Source organism: Acanthochromis polyacanthus, chromosome 1 (genome assembly GCF_021347895.1).
Source record: "Acanthochromis polyacanthus isolate Apoly-LR-REF ecotype Palm Island chromosome 1, KAUST_Apoly_ChrSc, whole genome shotgun sequence".
Lineage (NCBI taxonomy): Eukaryota > Metazoa > Chordata > Actinopteri > Pomacentridae > Acanthochromis > Acanthochromis polyacanthus.
In genome coordinates this window covers 54,591,997-54,615,911 of record NC_067113.1, presented here as the reverse complement: position 1 = coordinate 54,615,911, position 23,915 = coordinate 54,591,997, and the positions used below count along the sequence as shown (strand labels likewise).

At 38.6% G+C, this 23,915-nt stretch overlaps 1 protein-coding gene across 6 annotated transcripts in view; it reads left to right on the top strand.

Annotated features, from left to right (window-relative positions):
* The window catches only part of anks1b (ankyrin repeat and sterile alpha motif domain containing 1B), a 291,730-nt gene that overhangs the window by 189,710 nt on the left and 78,105 nt on the right, over positions 1–23,915 (top strand). For all 6 annotated transcript variants that reach the window (XM_051957203.1, XM_051957205.1, XM_051957200.1 and 3 more), the window contains exon 13: positions 12,593–12,779. In XM_051957203.1, the coding sequence (XP_051813163.1) occupies positions 12,593–12,779 (187 nt within the window). The remainder of the gene's footprint in view (positions 1–12,592; positions 12,780–23,915) is intronic.

Sequence of the window (23,915 nt, the reverse complement as noted above, 5' to 3'; positions counted from 1 at the left end):
AAAGACGGTGACACTGTATAAAGATTTAATCAGATGGTTCACTGCTGTTTCACAGTCAGTTGAAAAAATGTGTAATTCTTCACCATAGCGGCAATAAAACTTAATGGTTAGGTGTCTTTTAGATAAAAAAAGACGAATACATCTGATTGCAACCTCTTATAGGACCCATTTCTTGTGGTTGTCAATAATATTCTGTCTGCTTAACATCACTGCGTTATCACACTGCTGCATTTTGGAAGAGGGGAAAATACATTTCATAGCCAGCTAGTAAAAAATGGTAAACTTTACCTGCTAAGCATCAGAATGGTAGCATTGCCATTGTAAATGTGCATTAACATTTATCTGAAAACACCACTGTGCTGCCTTACAGAGCTGAATTCTTTACTTATTTAATGCTGATTAGTGTTATTTTGACATTACTTGTTTTCACATTGTCAATTTTAGAAACAGGCAGAAGATGTAAATTGCAATTATGTAAGTACTCTTGACCTAAGCCTTATTTCTGAACTCATTTGCTACTGTTTTACTGTTTTGTTTTTTGCAAATCAAGAGGAGTTGAGCTGGAAACTATTAGTTAATGTCACCCCACTGGAACAGTCTCTTGTTGCAGTTTGCAAAGCCTCCCTGTCCCTGGGGCAAACTCCCCAAGGCTGTTGCAGTACATAAAAATGTGTTCAGAGTAATTCTGCTTTTTAAATCCAGGTTTAAAAGAAATTAATCAGTTGCTAATACTGCTGCAATATTGACCACCAGACAATCTGATTTTAAAAAAAAAACAACAAAAAAAACCCAGCCACATATGATCATTTTGTCTAAGTGTGAAGAGATCACACAGGCTATGTCAGCTCAAAGCTACAGGCTCAGTGTTTGGGCCGTTTTTATTTCTTTATCCTTTGCTTCTTGTCCAAACTGTCAGCAGGGCATGTTAGATCTCCACAAGCTCTTGATCGCATTCATGGGCAGATGGGACGCGAAACACAGAAGAGATGAAAGATGTAGAAAAAGAAAAAGAACTGAGATGCTTACACTGCATCATGGGGTTATCATTTTCATACCCACTGGCTTAGTGTCCTTCTTTGCTTTTTGTGTGAATGTTTGTGTGTGTGTCTCTTAGCAGTACATTTTAATACTCATTACTTGCCTATGAGAATTCTTGGTTATAGAAAACGCATGACAGAACTCGTGTTTGTGCCCTCACTGGTTGAAGTTGGTATCTCAAGCGATCACATGGTCACATCAGAGTGTAAAAAAACAAACATGCGCACACATACTTTTATACTGTGTCAAGTGCTTTTTAGTCCTTAACCCTCTGAACCCTGAGGGATTGTCAAAGTAATTTCACGAGCTTTACGGTTAGCCATACATGCTGGATCTTGTTTTTTTGAACAGTCTGGGCTATCCAGATCTTTCATCACTTTATATGATAACACTTCCAGATTTATATCAATGGAAAACAAATTTGCATTATGAAACTGTTAATTCTGCCTTTGTCTCCCCATAAAATGCTGGCAGTGTCGATCTGCTTTCGTAGTTCTGTAGGAGAGACTGTTGGAAATCTGGCAATATCACAACCATCATGGGGATATATTGTATGACTTGGAAATTGTGAGAAACGTGTGCCTAAAGGAAATAAAGGGCATTATTTCATTCACTGAAGCATTCACATGCAGTAGCCTACTTGTAGAGGTGACAAACTGAGAAGCAGAAGTGTGAAAATGGGTGATGAAATTACAAAAGATATTAATTTGAAGAAGTTTGATCTGTCCTCATAGTTATTCATTTATGTGCAAATACTGAAAGAGAAGAACTACAGAGCTCCAGCTCTGGTCTTTCCTGTGATTTATTAACACATTGCCTAGATATATGAATATGTTGCAACAATTGTAATACATATATATTAACATATTTAGACATTAATGTATTCATAGAGTGACGAGTTCAGGAGTTAATGGGTGTGAGGATGGATGCACAGCTGTATGTAGATTATAACTCTGACTTTAGTATAAATAATATATATTTAATGCAAATTCAAGATCATGTTTTATTACCATCACTTCATTGCACACACATGCAACTAGCATTGTTGGAAAGGTCAAGGCTTGCAGTGTCATTTGATTTGCGCTACACTCACTGTAATAAATACTTGGCGAGTAATTCAGCTGAAAAGATGGGATGCAAATTCTAGCTGAAAGTGTGAGGATGTCAGTGCCCAGGGAATTAACTGCATTGTTTTAGCTCCAGTTAGAGGAGCTTTAAAGGTATTTCCACAATTCTCTTCAGTCGACTCTTCAAAATGCCTCACTTAACAAAAATATCCGGTCCACTCTTTAAAAAGCTTTTAACGTATTTCTGAAGTTGTGACTGCGTGTCCTGCAGGTGTGATTCAGACAATGACATACGTCCTTTCTTTTAATGACGATAAAAAGGGAGAAGCTCTGAGAGAACAGTAGCAGAAGGGTGCAGAGGATATTGTCTGTCTTACTCTGTACAAAATATAACAGCAGTGAATTTAAAGTAGAGAACAGATTGGTAGTACAAGATAGGCAGGTTGCATAGGTTAGCGTTTGGAGTCGGGAGAATGTGTATAGAAAGTCCTCGCAAGTATAGAAGTAGAAACTTGTGAGTCTGTGTGCGATGTGGCTCGTTAATAGAGTGCAGCTTCTTTGTTTATCGTTACCTTTCAAGTGTGACGGCGAGTCGTTTGGACCTGAGACACCCACGAAGATGCATGTGGATTTGCATTATTGGATGCAACGCACACACTGAGATCTACCGTCACACTTGAACACATTGCTACATATGTATGAACGCATACGAGAACACGCACAGCGACAATCTGATGGGGCAGATAGCTTTACTGACCACATTTACACATTTACAGAGGAGTGCAGACAAGGCAGGCCAGCTGGATTTTGTGACTGAGGCTTGAAGACAATTGATATTTATATTTTTCACCATACAAAGCTCGATAGAAATCCCTCTGGATGATCTGCTTCGGGAAACTGAATGAGTTATGCTTTCACCTTGTGGAATTACGGCGGTCAAGGTGATCTTGAGAAAGACACCTAAAGAATCTTATACTCAATCACGCCTTGATTAAAAAGAGAGGATATAGATTTTTTGAGCGGCACAGATCAAATGTGATATATGAGAGTGGAGTAAAGAAATCTTCAGACCGATGTGCAATTATAATAAACAAATAGAACCATCCAAAAGACTGCCAGCCTGAAGATACATTTTAAAAATATCCTGATGGATCAGATGTCACTGCACATTTGTAAAAACTCAAATCAGTAAGAGTGTTCATGAACAGAAATAGCACCAAAGTGCTCAGATGTTATTGGAAAAGAAGATGTAACAAGTATAAACCCATGAAAAAAATGCCTCCAGTATTTTAACAATCTCCAACAATTCAAAATCTAGCATTCTTTGCTACAAGAGCCACCTCAGATCATAAAACACTGGCATTACTTTTAATACTTTAAACTACAACCGGTTTTTGAATTATTATTTTTTTGCCCCATCACATTTTTACTCACTGTGGGATTATATTTCATTACAATATAAAGTCCTTGAAACAGCAAACTATGACTAGAAGTAGAGAGAACAATCACAAATGTCTTCTCTTCAGTATGACACAGTTATAATGACAAACCATGAAAAATGTTTCAGATGCCCTCAGATGTTACCAATGCTGGGAAAAAATGGTGACTCTTCGTATTTTGAATATTTTATTACTTACATTTTTAACTTTCCTCCAATCTACTTTGCCTGCAGTTCAGCATAAAAGTCCCTTAATTTGGTCACACGACTGTTGATTGCAGCTTCACAGTTGTAGAATCTGTCCCATAGGTTTACTTGTAGTATTTCAATGCAAAATTTATCATGCTTTTCAACTTTGATTTGGTTAAGGTTTTCTAACAGAACAGCTCATTACAGATGAGTAGCTCAGGGACTGCCTGAGAGTTGAAAATCAAATTATTCTTTTTGTCTTTTGGCTCTGACAAATAGTGTTTTGTTTGTTTGTTTTTTTAAAGATAACTTTCAATCATGTGGCTGGATTTTGGAGTTTGAGAGGGTTAAAGGACCTTGAAGTGTTGTTGTTGTTTTTCCAGCATAAACTAAAATGCCTCTTATTAGACTCATGTAAAAGAGCGGCTTAACTTCACTGTGAATCATCTTGTTCAACAACTCACCAGCACATTTAGGCTTAATTGTCAGCTACCACAAAATGGTTTGTTAACAGAGCAGGTAGTTCTGTGTAGGATGTGCTAGCTAAAGATATTACCTTATTCTCTGGATGTTTGTGATGGACATTTCCTTACTTTACAGCTTTTTAGACCAAATTATTGAATTAATAACCAAAGAAAATAATGTAGAGACGTACAAATTAATATATAAAATATAACCAATGCTCGCTGCAGGCTTCACATCAAGATTTGTTAATGTGGGATCATGAGCTGTTTGATCAACGATTTGTGGAATCATCATATTCTTTTAGCAGGAAATCTTCAGACGCTTCAATAAACTTACACAGACAGTTCACCAATCACTTTGGCATGTAGAGCTCATTAATCTGTTCACACTCATCAGTCAGTCAGCTGCTGAAGCTGTTTGTGCTGAATGCACACACACAGATACTTGATTATCCCTGTACCAGTGTTGCTCCAGTCAGTTAATTCTCCAGTAAATTTGCTTGGATCTGTGTTGTAATTACAGTACATGTGTGCTTTACGTTTCTAGGAAGGTGTCCGTGTTTCTGTGCCAGCTCTTCATATAGCTCATGTTGTCGAGTATTTGTGTATGTGAGACCAGACATGCAAGCACAGTCAACAAACAATCATGATCGACGTTAGGCTTTAGGGAACAGTATACAAGTATATACTGTATAGCAAGAAACAGAGAAAAGTGAGAAGGAAGGAAAGGATCAGTTTACTTTGACTTGGACTGGTAATTTTATCAATTGCCATTGTTGCCTCTCTGTACCTGAATGTTTTGAAGTCACTGGGATGTCTCAGAGACCTTTTTGTGTTTGTGTATGACTAAAGAGATTTGTTTTTCCAGCCAGTGGCCCCAGAGGAGAGATATGGGTCTTACACTGCTAATTGACCTAACTCAAGCTAATGCTAAAAATACTCAAAAGGGAGTTAACATCCAAGCAATTTCCTGGTATTTTCTGTCAGTATTAAAAGGATTTTTATGAAGTGTTTTCATCATTTCAATAAATGATGCAGTTTATAAACATCATGAGTTATGAGCCAAGAGGACTGCTGGCCTCTTCTGGCTTCTGCACTGCATTTTAAATGGTGTACCACTATAGAGTTGGTGGTGTGGGGGGGGGGGGATAAAAACTGCTTTCAAGTTTCATAACAGATAACAGAAGATGAATTGCCTCCAGTTTAAATTGAGCCAAGTTTGCTGAATTTCTCATAATTTAAGATAATGGATAACATGAAAGGCTGTTTCATCTGACTGAAAGAGTAAATAAACACAAATGGACTGATAGCCGAGAATTCCAGTGAGAGCATTTACAATAGTGTAAAGATTCTTTTGTGTGTGGAAACTGTGGCAAAAAAAAAAACAAAACACTTCGCTCTGAGGTTGGAAACCAACCCCAGCTGGATACAGGTGCAGGACAAAGAACAGCAACAAAGGAAAACAAGCTCCTGTCCCAACATGGCCTCCTTTTTTAACCCTTTGATGTGCAGCATGCGTCAGGAAATGTCTATTTTTCATTGGATTTGGGTCACTTTTTGACCCATGTTGTGCATCAAAGGGTTAAAATATGGAAACATATGAACAAAAGGTATAATAATGCTTGATATCTTCAACTTCACAGACTGTTCCTTAGCTGAATTGTATTTAAAAAAAACTGTGAAGGAGAATTTTCATATTATGGCTAATTGTGCACATCTGTAGTTAAACCACAAGTGATGCATTAGATAAACCAATCATACAGTTGTCTCGTAATGTATCTGAAATAAACTAATCAAGATGTGATTGAAGTGTTGCCACCCAGCTTTAATTCAATGGGCTTTTTAGATATGTTGTTCAAGAATTAGTCATTTTTTCCCATGGTAACTGGACAAAATAATTCTAAATAGTTTTTTATTGCTTGGATTGAAATCCTTTGCAGGAAATGACTGCTCAAGGTTTTACATATCACCAGTTGCTGAGTTTCCTCCCCTAGCGTTGTTTACCAGGCCTTTACTGCAGCTGTCTTTAATTGTTGCTTATTATTGGGTTTTCTGCCCTCAGTTTTGTCTTCAGGAAACAAAAGAATCTCAGTTGTGTGACTTTTTCTGCCGTATAGGAACATTTGATCTCTTTGCCTTTAGAAGTCCTTGGTTTGCCTTCACCTTATGCTCTGGATTGACGTGCTTTCAGTTTTGCAGCATTTGACTGAATCTGAGCAGAAGGTAAGCTCTACACTCTTCAGAATTCATCCTGCTACTTTTATCAGCCGTCACATCATCAATGAAACTGGGCAAGTGTCTTTTAAAGCCTAATCTGGTCTTTCTGTTTTTGAATCTTAAAGAGTTTGCACCATTGGGTAAACTCTGTATTTATGTTCATGAATGCTTCTCTTGATTGTGGGCTTTGACAGTGATAGTGTTCTGAACTTGGCTTGATGTTGTGAAGAGGTTTTTCTTCACTGAGAAAAGTATTTTGCAGTCACTTCAGTTGTTTTCTGTGGTCTTCCAGGCCTTTTGGTTTTGTTTATCTGGAGAATGCATTTCTGATTTGGCACTTCTAAAGACTCTACTTTCTCTGGTTGTGCACACGAGAGTCAACTACAAATTATCCAGCTACAGCCATTAGTTTCTGCTAGCAGTGTAAAATTCATTGAATTTCTGTCGCAAGTTGTTGTCAATTCCTGTAATGTTGTCTCACTTCACTGTTCCGCTCTGTGTGTGTCTGTTTCCATCGGCCATTGAACCAGATCTACATGTGGAAACAGACATATAGAAACTGAAGTAAAATACACGAGTGGAGAAAGGGTAGCAGAGAAAACCCTAAAAACAGACGGAAAAACTCACACTGAGCTAAAATGAAACAAGTGGATGTAAATAACATAAATAAAAACTTTAAGTTTTTGTGGGCACCAGTTAATCTTTGGACGACACTTTTGCTTTTCCAGTGCAGTGTGGAAGGTCACTCTTGGTCTGTTTATAAGTGCACTAAGATGCACACTTGGGCGGAAAAAACCCTTAAAAACTAAGAAGAGAGAAACTCTGAGTAGTAAACAGCCCAAATGACTGCACTTCATTGACTGTGGATGGAGCCTGTGTGTCTGGAGAGATGAAGGTTTACGCCCGAGCACATAAGGCATATTTGAGCCATTAGAGGGGCACTATATATGTTAATGTAGCTGAAATTGTCTCAAAGTGCGTCAGTTGAGAGAAACTTTTTGAAAAGGCTTCTTGAGGAGAATAATCAATATGAATATATGAAGCTTCATCATTAAAATATGGAAGAAAAGAGGCAAATGACAATGGAGCAAACATGAGATGTAAAAGAAGAAAGTGGCAGAGTAAAATGGGATGAATAGTAGTGTAATACTTTTAAGAGTTGCACTTACAAGTTTGTGTGTGAATAAGGGGGGGAGGAGGTTTAGATGTTTAGCCCTTTTATTTTCTGTCCTATTGTTCCGTCTCCCTCCGCTGCAAGCTGATGCACAGTCTGCTCTGCTCTTCTGAGCATTTTGCCTTCTGAGTTGGTGTGTTTACACTTTTCTGTGGACGTGTGAGGCAACTAAAATAAATACATAAAAGATTAAACAGAAAATATAAAATGCACACTGCAAAAGTCATATGCAGTGCTCCACATTCAGCATCATTAATTCTAGGCTAACGTAAATAGAAGACAAGTTGCCCCAGCAACTGAAAATGTCAATTAGGACCTGAATTTTAATTGCCTCCCCTGTTTATGTTTAATTGCTGCTGACAGCCAGAAAAGAGAATTAAAGGAATCAGCCATATCTTGGAATAAATCCCTTTCTTTGGTGTAGTTAATGTATATTATTTACCCTTGCTTCAGTAGTTTGCCCAGTAAATGTTGCTTCAGTTTACTTCATGAAAGTTTGAAAGACAGTTTATCGCTTTATTCATAAATTGGCACACAATTGCATGATTTTTTTTTTAAAGAAGCTTTCAACCAAGCTGCAAAGCATGTCTCACCTCGTTTTGTGTAGAATTAAATTTGTCCCCCCCCCCTTTTTTTTTTGCTAATGGTTGTGCCATTTATTAGCACCCAGACACATTAGTGAAGTGTTAAATGACATGTTTTCCCCCAGAGAAGCTGTTGCAGGTGGGAAAAATGGTTTCCTCTGAAGTTTAGTCAGGCATGGAGGACCTGCCCGTGTATATGTGTGTCTTTGTGTGTACATCTGTGTGTCTGCACTCATTAATCCCCTTCCAATCGGCCATGACATGTTCATTAGCCTGCCGTCCGTTTTCATTGTTAACGCTAAGCCTCAGCCAGCGCTACGGTATGTGCATATGTTGTTATGTGTCAACAAATGTGTGTGTGTGTGTGTAAGCTTTTAATAAACTTAAGTCTTGAGAGAAGTTGTTAGAAAGAAGCAGAAGGAAAACACACAGTGACAAAGCAGAAATAAGGAGAGCAATAAAGAGTAGTTTTCACAATTAATAGTTACAGCTGCCTTTAAACTGATTAAACCGTGCCTGGCTCACAGTAGAAGACACGCAGCCTCAACCTCCCACTTTCAAAATCCCACTGGGTCACATCACAGCAGTTCAGTCATTCTGAGTTGATGACTGTTTCATCTCATTTTGTGTCGTGGTTGTTTTGTTGTTAAGCCTGCAGCAAAGTAAATACTACAGGTTCTGTTTGATGCATGCACATAGTGTGAAGTGGTTTAATATTAAAATTAGATGTTTTTTTTATACTTTGTCTCTCTTAATTTGCATTTAGAGTTAAAAAAAATGCATAAAGATTAGGCTTGCTTTGTATTTCTTTAATACAAAATTCAGTAAAAAAAAGACTAATGAAACAAATGCTTGGTTTTGACATCGCTTCTCTTGCCCAGTCAGGGTGATTCCCTTTAAGGCTCATACATCATTGTCTTTATTCCCTGTTGACTCTCTGAGCTGCTGTGATCTTGTCTGGTTGATGCATTGGTCCTTTAAACATCCCTGGTCTCTGTTGGATGTTGCTGCTGTGGTGTTATTCCCCACTGGCCATCCGTCTACAGCGAAAAAAAAAGTTGTTAGTGCTGTGACTGTGTATGTTGTGTTGTGGTGGCTGCAGTGTGGACTTCAGTCTCTGTGGTGCTTACGTACTGGACAGGGATACGACAGTTAAAAATGGTCCATCCAGATACACACCGTTGGATTGGCTGGATATGAAACTGAACATGTGAGAACCCTTCAGTTATCCACTTGTACGACCAAAAACAGCATCAGTGACCCGCAGGTTCAGATATAGATCTATATATATATATATATATATATGTATATATATATATATGATTATTGAGGGATTTTGTTCACATGTTGTGACCTTTTAAAGATGTGATTAAGCTTGTGAGACCAGGACTTTTTATTGCTTCTATCTCTCTCTCTGAGCATTAATTTCACATTGGAATAATGCAGAATTCACAATGCAGCACATGTTTAACTATCGTGCAAAATGAGTTTGTCCAACAATGTTGCAGCTAGGAAATCAGTAGTTTAATGGCGCAGAGCAAAAATCTGAAAATAGCTCTGAAGTGACAGTGCCAGTTAGCATGTGGTCTTGATGGGTTGTGTTTCAGTCATGGTCCGTTCTGTTGTAACACCAGAAACAGAAAAATATGAGAGAACAGCCTCAATGAGATTTTCTTTTTGTGTGTGTGTGTGTGTGTGTTAACATGCAGTATAAGCGAGCACAGGGAGCAGGAGAGAAGTAAACACCGTCTTAGTTTAGGTTTCACCAGAGCACAACAGCTGACATAAAAGCACCTTCACCCATCCAGTCCTTGTTTGTTGATTTTAAATCACTTCTTAATTTCCCACCTTCTCTTAATGTCCCTCAGCTTTCCAGTTTGCACAGGGCTCTTATCTGTTGGCATGCGATCAAAGCTAATGGTAACGTTAGCCGTATTAGCTAGACACCACCCTAACACTACAGATTTGCCTACTGTTGCGGGGACATGCTTGAAGAATGACAGACATAAACACCTCTGTATCAACCTATGGGACAATGTATGATTTTTAATGGTACTTTTAAAGGGAGAACTGGAAAACTATTTTCTTTCTTGTTGATGCGATGAGAAGTTTGAGTAAAACAAGCATCTGGTTAGCTTAATGTAGAGGTAAAGCCAGTAGCTTTAAAACTAGCTAATTAACATGCTATATCTTGTTTGTTAATTCCATGCAAAATCTGTGAAAGCAACACGTCTATGTGAAAGTGATTATGGTAGATTTCCCCCTAAGCTAGCTGACTGGCTGAAGCATCGTATTTACTGCACAGGCATGAAATTGTTGTCAATATTCTCACCTACCCCTCTGCAAGAAATCATATTCTTCAAGATGTTAAGCAATTCCTGTGACACATTTCTGTTTTTAATGGTAGAAACACCCGGAGCATTGCAAGTTTTCACATTAAATTTTCATAGATTGATCATTTGTAGCTTCCGTATTTTGACCTTCTTTCCCTTTTCCCATCCCAAATTCTGATTCCCACCTGACTTTTTTCTATCCTATATTTCTCCCTTATCGCCTTCTTTCATTAGAATACTGTACCTGCCCCCTGTCTTTCTTCATAGCTTCCCTCTTGCCTGGATCCTTCCTGCCTCGCTTAAAATGTTCCACTTTCCAATTTCTGTCTTTTTCTTTCTAGAGCGCTTTAACATTCATTCCGTGTCTTTTCACCTTGATAGCTTTTAATTTCTCCCTGCCAAATTATCTTTTCATTTTTCATCCCCTGCTCTTGTTCAGCCCATTTCCCTGCTCTTGTTTTGCTTTTGTTTTCCATCTCATTTTAGTTCAGCGGATCTGACGACTATTTCAAAACCCAATTTGAATGCGCCATAAATGGAAAAGAGGGTCCTCTCCTCCTCTGCTTTCATCTGCTTTTTTATTCATCCGCCCTCCTCCTTTTTCTCTCAGGGTTCAGTTTTTGTGCCTTGAGTCACAGACAAGACAGTGAAGGTCTTACGAAGGTTGTCCTGTTGTGTGTCTGCCTTTCAATATTTCAGCCTGCTATTTAGCATTTATGGTTCACTGTATTGATTCACTTTGCCTACACACGCTCACACACACACACACATACACACATATGTACACACACAACACAGAACACGCCAGCAGGGTTTTGACTGCCTGAGCTGTTTGTGAAGCATAGCAGCAGGTTGTTGAGAGCTGCAAATGCCTCATTATGTAAGATGTGTTTACCAGATGCCAGTCTACAGTTTCAGTTGTCCTCTGCTTCACTTTATAAATCACTTGCAGTCATTTTTGGCTCTTACTCTGTATCTCATTTCTCTCACCTCTCCTTTTTTTTTTTTTTAGTTCTGTCCTTCTCTTTTTCTTGCATCCCAATTTCACATTGCAAAAAACATGCAGATATCTATGGTACATATTCTATCATGTCACACACATGTTTAAGTGCCAGAAAGGTGCACACATACAAGCCAAAACATATTTTTATCAATAGAAGGATATTGCATTGACTTAAAATAATTCCCCGTAGACTTATGCCAAGTCATAAATTCCCACCATGACTTGGTAGAGGATCAGAGACTAAATGACATCAACTCGTCATAGCTCGCCATATTTCACAACTTGACTGACATACATAGGTGATGAGTAAGGTGGTGGTAATCCACTTTACTGTTCTGACAGTGCTAGTAACATGATTCCTTTTTAGCTTTGCCACATTGTAAGGCATTCCAGATGTTGTGTACTACTGGGAAACACTACATGGTTTAAAATGAGGAACAGTCACACTCTGTGCTAGTTTTAGTTCCTGACACCTCACGTCTGATTGGTTCAGTCATAGCTGGATGGAATTATGTAGTTTAATTCCGACATGCTATATCCAATGTTAACCGTTTATGTGATGATATACCCTCTGGAACCACTTTTTTGCCCAGATGTGACACCGTTTGTCCATACTTGCATAAATTGTCCCAAGAATGTGACTCATAGTAACAAGACAACATAAATATGTTTGCACAGTCTAACTTAAACGAATGAAATTTGTCATAATAAGACAAAGATTAGTGAGGAAGAATAATCTGCATTTATCAGAATTAAACATAATCAGAAATGTATATTTGATGCTACCAAGCATAAAAAAATAAATCACAACATACTGAAGGAAAAATTTCAGTGAATGTTAAAAATATGTAGGCATTAGTTTCCCCTACAGGTGTTGAATTGCCAGATATTGTTGCTGTTTATTTGAGGTAATTCAGATTGCAAGCAGAAATGCATGCCTTAGACACATTCAAAGTAACAAAGCATTTATCTTTAGTACACAAGAGTAAATAAAGTGCTTTAGTTTATATGTAAGTGCTGCAGAAACAATAAAATGTTTTATCTCTCTAACTCTTGGTCTTCTTTTCTTTCTGTCTTGGATTCAGCCGAAGCAGCGCACGTCTCTGTCCTCCTCCCTGGATGTCCAGAGGCCGGTCAACCACAGCTGTGAGCCCAGTGAGGTGAGCTCTTCCCTGGGCTACGCCAGCTTCAGCACCAGCCCCCCTGCCAGCCCTCCACTCAGTCCCAACCAGGAGGACTCTGCAGGCTCCAACGACGACTGTCAACTCACAGGTAAGATTCCCAAAGCATGAAACGGTCTTCACTGTCATTTCCTCATTCCCTAACAAGAACATTGGTATTAAAGGCTGTTTCTCAGCCACAAATGGGAGCCGACATCCCTGCTGGTTTGACCTGACTTCTGACCTCCCTGTGGAAAAGGTGAATGAGCAGAGAGACAAACATCAAGAGTAAAAACAAGAGCAAAACTCTTGTTTTCAGGTTGTCTGCTTGTATACCCTTTTGATGTTTCTGTACTGATAGCAATGATATCTGGTGAAAATGAAGTTTCTTACCTTGTTTACATGTACATAAGGTGTTTTTTTTAAGTATCCTATATGACGTATAATGAATAAATACACAGTCAATGCCAGGTCTGAGCATTTCCACCTCAGAACTGCAGTAATATCCACTGAAATGATCCATTAAATGTCAGAACATTGTGTGAAAAATGATCATCACAGCTTCAAGAAACTCCGAATTTGAGTTGCTCAGTTTCTCTCCAAAGCCCAAGAAAAATTCTGTTTAATCTAAAAGACTTAGAAAAGCAGTAAATATTTCCATTTGAAAAGCGACAACTAATGTTTTTTTTGGCTCACAAATAACTCAACTGATTAACTCTACATGAACACATTTGCTGAATATTTTTTCTGAAGTCCTTGGTCTTCTTCGTCTGAATAGATATGAAGACATAATGTATCCAGGAGTCCCTTCTTTTTTTAGAAGGTGTATCTGAATATGGTGATTTTCTCTGTAGAGCGCCTGTGTACAAGGAGTGCTGTGCAGTTTGAGCTGAAATGAATGGGAATTGAAAATCTGTATTTAAAATGACATATTTATCACATACAACTGGTTGTGTTACTTAAGCTCCACTCAGTAATCCATGAAGTACACATTTACTGTGAAAGCCAGTGTATTGAATTCCTGCTCCGTTGGCCTTGGTGTATTTTACCTTTTACATTTTAGTTGACTATTATAACACTACGCAGCCATCTTTTTATTTTTCTTTGTGTTGAAGTTCCTTTTCTATGCTGTCTTTTTTCCCTTAGTACAAGTGTTGTTTAAACTATTTCAGCCTAGGAACTGAAGGAACCTGTAATCCTTTTGCCCCGGATCTCAGGAAACTGAGATCATATTTCTGTTGCCGTCATAGTGGAGGCCAAAGCCAAGAGGAAAGCACCTCAGAGGCTATCAACAGATCTCAGACAGAAGTGCTGGACTCAGCTGGACTGTGGAGGTGTGGAGAAGCACACCTTAAAGGCTGGATCAGAATATACAGAAAGTATAGAAGAAGTTTACTGCATCATGTTATTTCAGGGAAAAATAATATAGAAGTTAAACATACATCTACTCATTGATATTTTCAAATATTTCAAAACCTATCGGGGCATACCTCTTCCTTATTAATGCAATTTAAAAGGAACAGAGGAGGATGAATAAAAAGTAAATGGTGAAACACAGCTAATAAGCCACAGAACACGATCCCTTTTCCCTGTTCAGTACAAATTAGGTCTGCTATTGGTCAACAGCCTAAATTTTTCTGTCAAAACCTGCCAAATTTATGATGATGTGAAAGGATTTGCTTTGCTCCTGCAAACAAATCCGCTTTGTAATAGAATTGATTATTCTAGGTGGGAGGGCATTCGGGAAATTGTTGTTATTAAATGATATTATTACTATTAAGTTAGATGAAATACCGTCTTTATTGGTTTGCTTTGAAAAGGAGCATTTGTGAGATCTTTTTGATGTGACGTCTTTAACTAGTAAAGCTCAAGGCTTCAAAACTAGGCTTCAATATATCATCAGAACATGCTCTGATAGTTCAGCTGGGATTCCTTTATGCAGTTATTTTCCTCTACACTGCGTGTAAAATTATTAGGCAAGTAAGTATTCTGACCTTGGGTTAAAAAACTGAAAAAAAGATTTAACTGAGACTGAAAAGTAAAAGACTGCAAAATGAGTTTCCCGTTGGAAGAAATATTTTGTTGAAAATAGTCAGACACAACACATGAAGAAGGAGGTGTAAATTAACCTAGAGCTACCAGGAACCTACCTTTTAATGTCCAGAAGTACAAGGTGTCAGGAGCTCAGAGACATGGCCAAAGCACAGACGGCTTATTAAGAATGAACTGGTTTATCATACTTTTAGTACAGGAAAATGTCCACTATCCAGCAAAGTCTTCTAAGATGACCAGATAGTGACCTGAACCCCTTCCTCACCTGCCTTAAATCCTGTTGAGAACCTGTATGCCCGGCTCAAACAGGAGATTTACAGTGAAGGGAGATGACACTCCTCTTTGAACAGCATTTGAGAGGCTGTATTTGCAGCTTCAGTCAACAGGTTTTGTGAACACATCAAGAAACTGACAGACTCCATGGATGAAAGGCTCATCACAGATATTGGAAAAAAGCACAAGCTACATTGGCGAATATATTTGAAAGGCCAAACATGTTTTGTGTTATTTGTTACACACACTAAAAACCTGAGAATAAACAAGAGAGCTGAAAAAATAATTTTTGTAATTTAGTTGCCTAATACTTCTGCACATCTGTATATTCCACTGAGAAAAACAAAACTAACTTTTCCTTTCAAACCTTCAGAAGTGTGGCTTCAGATGTTTTTAATTAATTTAGAGCATTGTATTTGTTCAACAATAGAACTAATCCCAAAGAATACAATTTTCACGCAGTCTAAAGATTTTCCTCCTCTGAGTTTCAACGTTATCTTCTGCACGGGGAATATTCCAAGTAGTGAATGAGGTGTTTTCTCATTGACCCTACACATATGCACATTTCTCAAAATAGAAAAGGAACATGGAAATGAAATGATGCAAGCATGTTTTTTTTTTTTTATGTAATTGTCAACAAATATTTCATGTCACAGGCTCTTCATTACCACAGATGGCTTTCTGTGAATTCCTTTTTATTTTATGCTCCTATAAAAACAATCTTTCTCTTCTTTTTGGGTGCTGAACTTTCTAAACTGCACATGAACAGATGTTGGCAATTTTCACATTTATTACCAATACAGTTAACCTTGTTGATGAAAGTTATTTCCCTCCACACTTTGGAACCCCTGGCTTATGACATAATTTGCCCCTGACCCTCATTTCCCGAGTGTCGCATCCTAGTCACTCGCTGATGTTACCATAGAGATGAGATTCCTTGTTGTCATGGTAAAGTGGTGGCCTTGGTGATAGTTAGCTGGTGACGTACTTGTTAATACTTCCTTCTCTCACCTGGGTTTCAGTCCAACTGTCCCACACACCCGCTGCTATCAGGCAGCCACAGAAGAGGCAAAGCCGGGGAAGTTGACCAGGCAGGAGGCATCGTGTGTGTGTGTGTGTGTGTGTGTGTGTGTGTGTGTGTGTGTGTGTGTGTGTGTGTGTGTGTGTGTGTGTGTACTTGCTACATTGTGAGAACCATTTTCTGCATTTAACTATCAAAGTGAGGACATTTTGGCCGGTCCTCACTTTGAAACAGCCATGTTTGAGGGTGAAGACTTGTTTTTAGAGAACAGGTATGAATTGAGGTTTGGTTAGGGTAAGGATTAAGTTTAGGCAATCAGTTGTGATGGTTAGGGTAAGGCTCTAGGAAATGCATTACGCCTGTGGATGTCCTCACTGAGATAGAAGTACAAACGTGTGTGTGTTTCATCCGGGAGCAGTTCAGAGGCCCAGCTACACTTTGATGTGGGTAGAGCCTCAAACGAAAAACACATTCATTATCAATCCACAGGTGCACAGACGCACACACAGACCTAAAACTGAATGAGACATCTTCATCTGCTATTCCTATTGAAGCATTGCTGTGGTATTTATGTAACAAGACTGTGTTACTTCCCTCTTGAACCAACATAATGAGTCGAGCCCGACACTGATGTCTTCTGAGGACAAAGACTGAGGAGCAAATATTGATCACAGTGTTGGAAATGTCCGTTTTTTTGACTCTCAACTCCTTAAACTGTATATAAATCTCATCTATGTGTCAGAAATGCTAAGTGGATACAGTCATATCCCAGCAAGTAGACAGAAACAAAGATGGGAAAAGACATGCAAAATGCCAGATAAACATTATGTATTCAGCAATACAGAAAGTGGAATGAGCCAATCAGTGGTATAACTGTGGAAAATATAAAATACACCCAATATGTCCACACTAACTTAGTGGGAGGTGCTGTCGCAATACTTAATAACTTAAGTGGCAAGACTTCTACGTCAATTCATATAACAGTGGTTCATTTTGTTGTAGAACCGCTCAAGGTTTACATTCAGCATTTGGCAGTTTCACCAAAAAATCATCTCCTCACCAAAGATATAAAACCTGTTGCTGTTGTTCGTTTGTAATTTGTGCTAAAACTTTGAGTTCTTTTAACACTTTAAGACACTGGATCTGGTAAATCATCCCGAATAGTTAACTTGTAAATCGTTTGTGTTCCCGTTTTTTTGGTGGACAGTAGTTTTCCTTTTTGAGAAATACTTTCACTTTCTTGAATCTACTAATATTTCATTTTAATTCAGTTGTAATTGATTTTTTTTTCATACAAGCATACAAATGGCATGTTGGTATTTATTTTTATTTGGTTGAGTGGAACAACTTAATGTTCAAGATAAAGCTGCAGTGATTTCTTGATTAATGAACTGAATAATCAGTTTGAACAATTGTTTAAAGAACAAAAGAATGATTTCGCCTACTAAAATGTGATTTCTTTACTCCTCTATGACAGTAAAGTGTATGTCTTAGGACAAACATTTTGTAGAGCCAATAATGCACTGTAAATGTGTGCACCTTTACATGTTTCATTCTCTCTCTCCGTTTCTCTCACTCACTCTCTGTGCCTTAAGTTCCAACACCAGGAATAGATTGGCAGCCATTTATTTTTCCGTTTAATTTCTCTGTATTTTTTCCCTCCTCCGTCTTCTTCTGCTACTCTGCTCATCCCTCCTGCTCTCTCTACTTATTAGCTTTATAAGGCCCATTGTGGGGTTGCCATGGTAACAAGTGGCTTACAGAGAGAGAGAGAGAGGGAGAGGGAGTATATATGTATGTGGGTACAGAAGGCAAAGAGTCACAGAATTCAAAGGATGCCAGTGAAAAAGAGAGTGGGTGAGAGAGTCTAGTGTTGCAGGGGGGAGGGGATTGGGGGAGGTAATGAACACAAATCAGAAAAATATAGAGAATGAAATGTGAGATTTCAGGGGGTTGGATTGAGAATTGAGGACAAGAAAGTGAAGGGAGCACTTCTTTCCTTGCACTCCATAAAAGGCCTTTCCTTCCTTCCACTTAACATCTGTCTCTCATCTTTTCATTTCTTTCATTCTTTCCTGAAAAATCATGAACTGTTCTTCTGCACTAATATTATACAATAAATCCCGCCCTGCAGCAAAGTATGCAGGTGTCAGCTACCTGCGTGGGCAGTTGGACAAAAAGGAGCTCTATTTATAACCCGCTCCATCACTGTGCTGCTGTTATGCTGCGTAGCTCAGGTTTATGTAATACTGGACATTGCTCGAGAAGATGTTCCCTCAGTGCAGAGTGCCAAGTGCAATGCAGTGTTATGCAAAAGCAGTGCAACTGTCGACGCAGTTGTCCTCCATGAATTATGCAGTGCCCCCTGCGACAAGTCGGTTACAAACAGGCACATCTGCAGGTCTCTGTTTACTCATCTGGAAGCTGTTTAGTTGCTGAAACATTTACACCTTCTTGTGCACCCATAATTTTGTTATTTTTGAAGTAATTTGAATGAAAATGTCATTTTTCTTATTCTGACGTTTTTCTCTGTTACAGTAGTTGGTTGTTATAGCATGCAAAGCTGCAGTAATCCATGTTTTCATGTCAGCTATGGGTCAAGTGACTCTTGTAGTGGTTAAAGGAAGATCAAAGATGGATGTCCCCTATAAGTCTGTAAAGTGAAGACATTGTGCCAGTACCTCAAACCTGCATTCCTTTGATGACCAGCAGGGGGCAGCTCCTCTGGTTCCAAGATGTCTGTCAAAGATGTCTGATTGTATAGAAGTCTATGAGAAAATGACCCTACTTCACACTTGATTGGTTACCTGAGTAAACTTTCTCCTAATGAATTTATCTCAACCACTCAATCTTAAAGACCTTTTTTGAATACAGGATGGTTATTTTTTAGTAAATTATGGTCATATTTAGAGTAAAAGTGGAGAATTCAGCAGCTGAAGAATCTTTTTTTTTTTGCCTCCGGACTTTTTGAAGACCAACACAGAGCTAAAAGAAGAGAGACTATTGGACTTGAAACAACTCCTTGGTTCCTTAATGTGTAGATAGGCAACTGTTTGCAGCCAACTTTGTAGTGTGGTAAATCATCTAAACTATTGGCCTTAAGTCAAATGGAAAATGTAGCTTTTGTAGGAAACTACGTACAGTAGAAGTTGTAGAGCAGTAAGACCCAGTTGGAGCCTTTTTTTTTTTTAAAACATTTGAAGCCACTTTTTAAAGCTAATCTTACATTCCTAAAAGCTAAGTAGAAAGTGAGTCCAGCCTTATAGTAATGCTCATACAGATGGCAAATTACACAAGAGGTGAATCTGTTAATGCAGTATACTTTGCCACATCAACTAGAGGTTTTCCAGGGAACATTATACCTTCCTCTCTGACTCAGCCTCATTATGAAATAATATCTGATCTACACATGGTATAGAATATGCTGTTTTCCTAATGGAAATTCTCTTGTGGTGTCATGGTCAGTTGTGAAAAACATCTGTCGTTTCATAGTCTTTTCATAATGCCACCAACCACAAAGAGGCTGAGTGATCGATGATCTTAGTCAGTTAATCAGTTGTAAATGGCAACGCGATCAACTCCTTTGTGCGTGCGAGTGCAGTTCTTGCCGTGTGTTTACTTGATTGACTGAGGTTCATTAGACCTCCATTGCTTAATTCAGTCTTTTGTTCTCAAATATCACACACTCCACTTGTCCTCTGACATCAACTCGCAATTCCAAAGACTCTCTTTTGCACAAATGCGGGTCTGACAGCCTGCTGTGCAGGATCATTAAGTCATTGTCAAAGTTACCACAGCCATTGTTTGCAGCATCAATTGACACACACACACACACACACACACACACACACACACACACACACACACACACACACACACACACACACAGAGTTTGTTCATTTTATGATTTTCCATCCATTTGCCACCTTGGCTCTGTCATTTCCCTTTTTGTTGTACACAATCCCATTTGAAGCGATTTTGTTTTTGTGTGCATGCAGGCATAACACGAAGCTTAATGTATTAACCTGCTGTTAGTGGCCACTGATATTTTCCATTAAAACATTTAATTGTAATCCTAGCTCAGCAGAAACAAGCATACATGTTTTTTTCTCTTTTTTCCCTCATTTTTGTGCTGAAGCAGAAAAACAGCAGTGCTGTCTGTAGACTCCACTTATATAAATGACAGGAATTTTCCCTGCTGTTCTAACCAGGTTGAATGTGTGCCCCCGTTGTGGCAGGAGGCAGATGTGATGAAATTATAGTTCTCATGGTACTGCTTTTTCACTCAGGGGTGAGAGAGGATCAATCAAGTATAGAAGCCGTTCAGTCAGATTTAAAAAGTGGCTGAAGAAAGGGAAGAACACTTATCCATTCTGTTGCGTGTACAGTTCTGTTTCTGTGTGATTTGGATATAGTTTTGACTGAGAATGTTGTTTCATACCATACATGCACATTTACACTGAGTTTATTAGGTAGTACACCCTAACAATCTAATGCAATCCAATGCAAAGCCTTGCAATATGGCAATATCATTGTGAAGCTAATTAGACTCAGTCACTGTGTTGAGAAGCCCTGATGCAATTCTAGGTGCTGCTGTGTATCGATAGTTGTTGCTACTATTACGTGCTTTTGGTGTAAGTAAAAATACTGTACAGAGCAGAATGAGCAGACTCTCTGACACAGAGTGGATCATAATTCTGCGCCTTTGGACATCAGTCTTGGCAGTACAGTGTCCTCTCCAAATCCTACCGCCCTCAGAGATGGAGCTCTAATTAACAGCACATTTTCATTAATGAGCAGGACGGTTTTGATCACACATTCTGTGGGCTTGTTTCATTTAGATTTCACCTCAGGCAGTTGTGCTAACAAGACAGGTTCAGGACAATTGTGATTGCTGTGTGTTTGATCAGGAGGTTGGCTGCATTTAGCCACACTAACATCACGACTCCAGGGAGGATGATATCAGGTCGATTGGACCACCACCTGATATCTCAATTGTTGGATGGCTTGCCTTGGAATTTAACATTCATGGTACCCAGGAGTGAAATTTCACTGACTTTTTTCCTGGCGCAACCATGAAGTGAAGGTTTTTACTCATTTAGTGAAATGTGTCCTCAAGACCAAAGCACGTTTTGTACAGATGATGAATTTCTAATAAGTTTGATCATCCTGTAACTTAACAAGATCGCTACCAATGGGATGCTTGGAAATGATTTAAAGTCTAGGTCACTGATTGGAGAAATGTTACAACAGGAATTCAATAAAATTGCACATGAGAGCTACAGAAGTTCTCCCATTCAAGCGCTGTTGGAAAATGCCACTTTAAAGTCCCCTCCAGTGAAAAGCTTTTTACATAGTATCATGACCATATGTATGTGTTTTGTTTTTGGGTTTTTTTTTCTGCCTTGTTTTTATGCTAGATGAGACTTCATTGGCAAAAATAGCAGGCAACACTATGTCTGAGACATTTCCAGCTTTAAACTTCAGTGTACCTGTAACAGTCTCAAAAACACGGGTTCAGGAGCCTATAAATATGTAACTTTGATACACAGATGAGGTTTAATTAACAACAGAAGGACATCATCATCAAGTCTATGTTGAAACTTCACCACTCAACTTATACTTTGAATGATGACCACACATTAACCAAACTAATGGCTTTCCTATCAGCCTCAGGACTTTCTTTTTGGCGATAATGAGCTCAGCATATTCATTGCTAACAACATCATGTTAACATTGTTGTTGTGAGCGTGTTAGTGCGCTATTGTTTGCCTTTAGATCAAAGCTCTGCCTAAATTCAGCTACTCGGCACTGTGAGTTGCGGCTGCACACTGTTTTTGCTTCTACAGTATGTACTTATTTTAAAATTTGTGTTGCTCTTTTATGGTCCCATAGAAGCACCAAGCCTCCTGGAAATTAATACACAACAAAATCAACAAAGTGCATGAATGTTGTTAAAACTCTTTTTTTGCTTTATTTTAACGTGAAAATCGCCATCACCCTCAGTCCTCTTCTCTGGCTTCTTCTCCCATATTTGTATTCTTGTTTAAACCTCCTTTGCTTCTTTGTGGTTTAGTTTTGAATAGAGGGACCTGAGGTGATGATGAGTCATGTTTGGAAGCTCTGAACACAAAAGACTCACACAGACACCCAGACTCGGTTCAAAATAACTATACAAAAAAATAACAGAATTCAGTGAGATGCATAGAGAAGCTCATCCTGCTGTTGATAACCCCTAGCACACTGAAGAATGAAGACAATAAGGAACCTGACTAGACAGAATAAAGTGGAGCTTTATGGATCCTCAGTGTCTGCAGCGGTCTTGTTTATCATGCTGCCTACGCAGTGTTGGTATAAAACATATTGTAAAAGAGCACTCTTGATTGCAGCACAATTCTTCAGTAGCTGATTGCAGGTAGACATGACACATAAACATGCATATTGTGTTTAGATGTATTTTAGATCCTGATAAATATTGGTTCTTGCACGGCATAGCACAGCAAATATTTCATGTCCTGGCTGTGTGTAATGTGGTAAATGCTCCATTTGTCTTCCTAAAAATGTATTCGCTGAACAATCTTATTCAAAAATCGAACTGTCGCTAACTTAAGAGCGCCTGAAAAGAAGCCAAGAGCACAGCCTCATTTGTATTTCATTTTCTAGAAATGACACTTGTCTAAAATGTGAAACTATTATTATAATCACTGCTGACTTCACATCAGTCATTTAACTCTCACCATCCCCTTCTGTCTCACACAAACACAACATGTGGAGTTTCAGTGACGCCGCCGAGAGACTGCCGTCACTCTTGACTCCAGGAGAACTTGAAAAATGGGTTACCGTGGGAGACGATCCAGTTGCCGTGGCAATAAACTCTGCGTGCTTGAATTAGGAATCAAAGTGTGAATTCAATATCTGCAGACTGGCCCTCTCCGCCTTAAGGCTGGGTTTAGATACGTACAGGCTATCAGACATGAAGTAATGCTCCAGCAGTGAGTCTCTATCTCCTCCTCTGCCTCCTACAGGGAAGAGTTAAGCCTGACCTGTTTGCACCTGTTAGCATAACATTAACTCAGATGTCACAGACCTGAGGCTACACTTCAGCATGCGCACTGAATCACAAATTAAAATAAAAGAGATGAAGATAGGAAAACTGTCCTTAGTCATTTTCATCTTTGAGCATGATTACATGGAGAAATCTTTACTCAGCATTAAAATTAAAGAAGCCTAAACCAGAGGCTGTATCTCTACATCTTGCGTAGTTACTTGTATTCTTAAATATTAATTATGAAGTAATTGATTTGAAACAAGCTTCCTGTTACTGTTTACACAGTTAATTAATAATGACAATAGTACAGTAAGTTGTTAGCTTGACTTTCATCTTTGTTCACACCTAATCTTGTTCTTTATCTGACTGAAAATCGACTTATCTGCCTCGGTAGGCTCTTGTTAAACTTCAGATATTTGCTACAATAATATTTATCATATATTTACCAGAATAATTAGTTCAATAATTAGCAAATGAAAAAAGTATTATGAATGGATTATATACAGTCATGGAAAAAATGATTACACCACCCTTCTTCAATTTCTTGTTCATTTCAATGCCTGGGTATCAGTAAAGTTGTACTACCTGAAGAATACAATGAAACATGGGAAAACTGCAGCTGATTACAGAATACTTATTTCCTGTCTGACATGCTGAAGCTTCATTGCATTCCCAGGGTCTATAAGAGGTCATTTCATGTCATAAGCAGCACTGCGCATGCAAAGGCCTAGAGTGGTTTCCTGCTTACATTCAAGCCGTAGCACAACTCAGAATACGTCAGCTCTCATATAATGCCTAAAACAAAACAATTATGTGAAGCCACAAAGGCAGCCATCTTGACACTGCTGGAAATT